Here is a 1,901-nt window from a genome sequence, read left to right on the forward strand (position 1 = left end):
GGAGGCGGAGGAGGCAGCTGCAACAGCCAAGGCAGGGCTGCCTCGTCCAGGAGGAGCATCAGCAAAGTGGTGTACGATGATCATGAGAGCGAAGAGGAGGAGGAGAGCATGGTGTCCGAGGAGGAAGAGGAGGGAGACCCCGAGGATAACCAGGACTCCGAGGAGGAAGAGGAGGAGGAGATAATGGAGGAGGAGGACGACGACGATTCTGACTACCCCGAAGAGATGGAGGATGAGGACGATGCCAGTTATTGCACTGAGAGCAGCTTCAGGAGCCACAGCACCTACAGCAGCACCCCAGGTAGAGAGTCAGTGGGATGAACTAAAACAAGTCGAGGGCACCCCACATGCTCCCTCTAGGTTTGCAAATACAGTCGGCACGCATTCTTCCTCCCATGCGTGTATGTAAGGGATGCCTGCAAGCACTCACAGGGAGAGAGGGGTATGCAAATTAACGACTGGCAACCCCACGGATGCAGGGAACATTAGAAGATGCTTACAAACATATGCACCGAGAGGAGGGAGGGAGGGCGGGCAGGACATGCTGTAACAAGGGGATGCTTTGCAAATATGTATGGAGATTCTGGCGACTGCAGAAATGCATGATGCACCAGAACATGTGGCAAACAATGTCAGAAGTGTGTGGAGCATTCACTTAATATTTAAAATCAAGGGAATTGGGATGCATGCCTTGAAAGAGGTCCTTTCAAATCTATACAGGAAAGGATGACTTGTGCTTGCAAATGTAACTCGATGTTAAAAGGAAGCACATGCAACTTGAAGTGGCCTAAAATAAAACGCAGCAAAAGCCCATAAAACCTGAAAATTTTCAGGCTCTTGAAATCAGAGGTATAACCGCATCCAACACTTACTGGCTTTAAGACAAAACTAGCTTTCCAAGGAGGGAAATGAGGTGCATTGTTCAAAATGGAGATTGCATTGTTATAGTTTGGGAGAAAGTGCACAGGGCCTCATTGCAAGGGTGAAAACCTAGCTTTAATTAAACACAAAGATTAGAAGGTGGAGGTTGAGGCAAAAGTCTTGGTTTTAAATACTGCCTTTATCTTAATGTATGGCAACCTTTAAAACTCATGTTGGGGTTCAAACTCGTTAAACATAATTGAGATTTTTTTTTTTTCAACCTCTAGTGGCAAATTTGGGCTCAAATTTATAAGCCTGCACTTCTCTTTGCCCTTAATTAGTTTATTAACCATGGGGGTTTCAAGCTTCAAAAATTCAATTATCTAAACTTAAGTGCTTTGGATTTATTTGAATTCATTCAGAATGGAGTTCGAGCTTAGGGTATTTTTTTAAATTTTTTTTTAAGTCTCTGAACCAGGAGAGTAGTTAAACTGAGGGATAACCCAGGAATGTTTCTGAATTGGCTTGCAGGATAACAAGATACTGCCCTACAAGCGTTTGGCCAGTTTGGAAGAGGGGAGGAACAGGTTGTTGGTGTAAATGCATTGCATCTTAATTAAAAAAGGAGGGTAGTTTTGAGTAGTTAGCTGATGACTTTTTAAAGGGGGAAGTACTGGCTGCTAAAGGTGTCATTTGTTTTTATTTTCGTGAGTTAATGGTGTCAGGTTATTATGTGACTTAGTAATAGTCCTTTCAAAAGCTCAGTCTCTCTGTATAAATTAATCTATACCTATATGCCCAGGAACCTAAGGGAATCAAAATAAACACATAAGTTACTACATTAAATTTAGAGAAATTTTTTAAGGTGTTGCTTATCTGTTGCAGGGATGTCCAGCAAGCAAACTGAAATTTTTGAGTATTTATTTCTTTAAAGATTGAGGTCTGGCTTCACAGAAGAAAAAAACTCTAAAGTGTTACTTGACTTTTAACTTCATTTTCTGCGTAGTTGTGGTCCCTTTATTCTTTATTACTTTGGGGGG

The 1,901-nt window shown here is 42.3% G+C and overlaps 1 protein-coding gene across 1 annotated transcript in view; it reads left to right on the forward strand.

Moving 5' to 3' along the window:
* Window positions 1-194: 194 nt before the first annotated feature.
* BPTF (bromodomain PHD finger transcription factor) overlaps window positions 195-1,901 on the forward strand; it is a 51,446-nt gene continuing 49,739 nt past the window's right edge. Inside the window, exon 1 of the mRNA XM_010141043.1 lies at window positions 195-301. Within this exon, the coding sequence (XP_010139345.1) occupies window positions 226-301 (76 nt within the window). The 5' untranslated portion in view covers window positions 195-225. The remainder of the gene's footprint in view (window positions 302-1,901) is intronic.

Source organism: Buceros rhinoceros, unplaced genomic scaffold (assembly GCF_000710305.1).
Source record: "Buceros rhinoceros silvestris isolate BGI_N320 unplaced genomic scaffold, ASM71030v1 scaffold11828, whole genome shotgun sequence".
NCBI lineage: Eukaryota > Metazoa > Chordata > Aves > Bucerotiformes > Bucerotidae > Buceros > Buceros rhinoceros.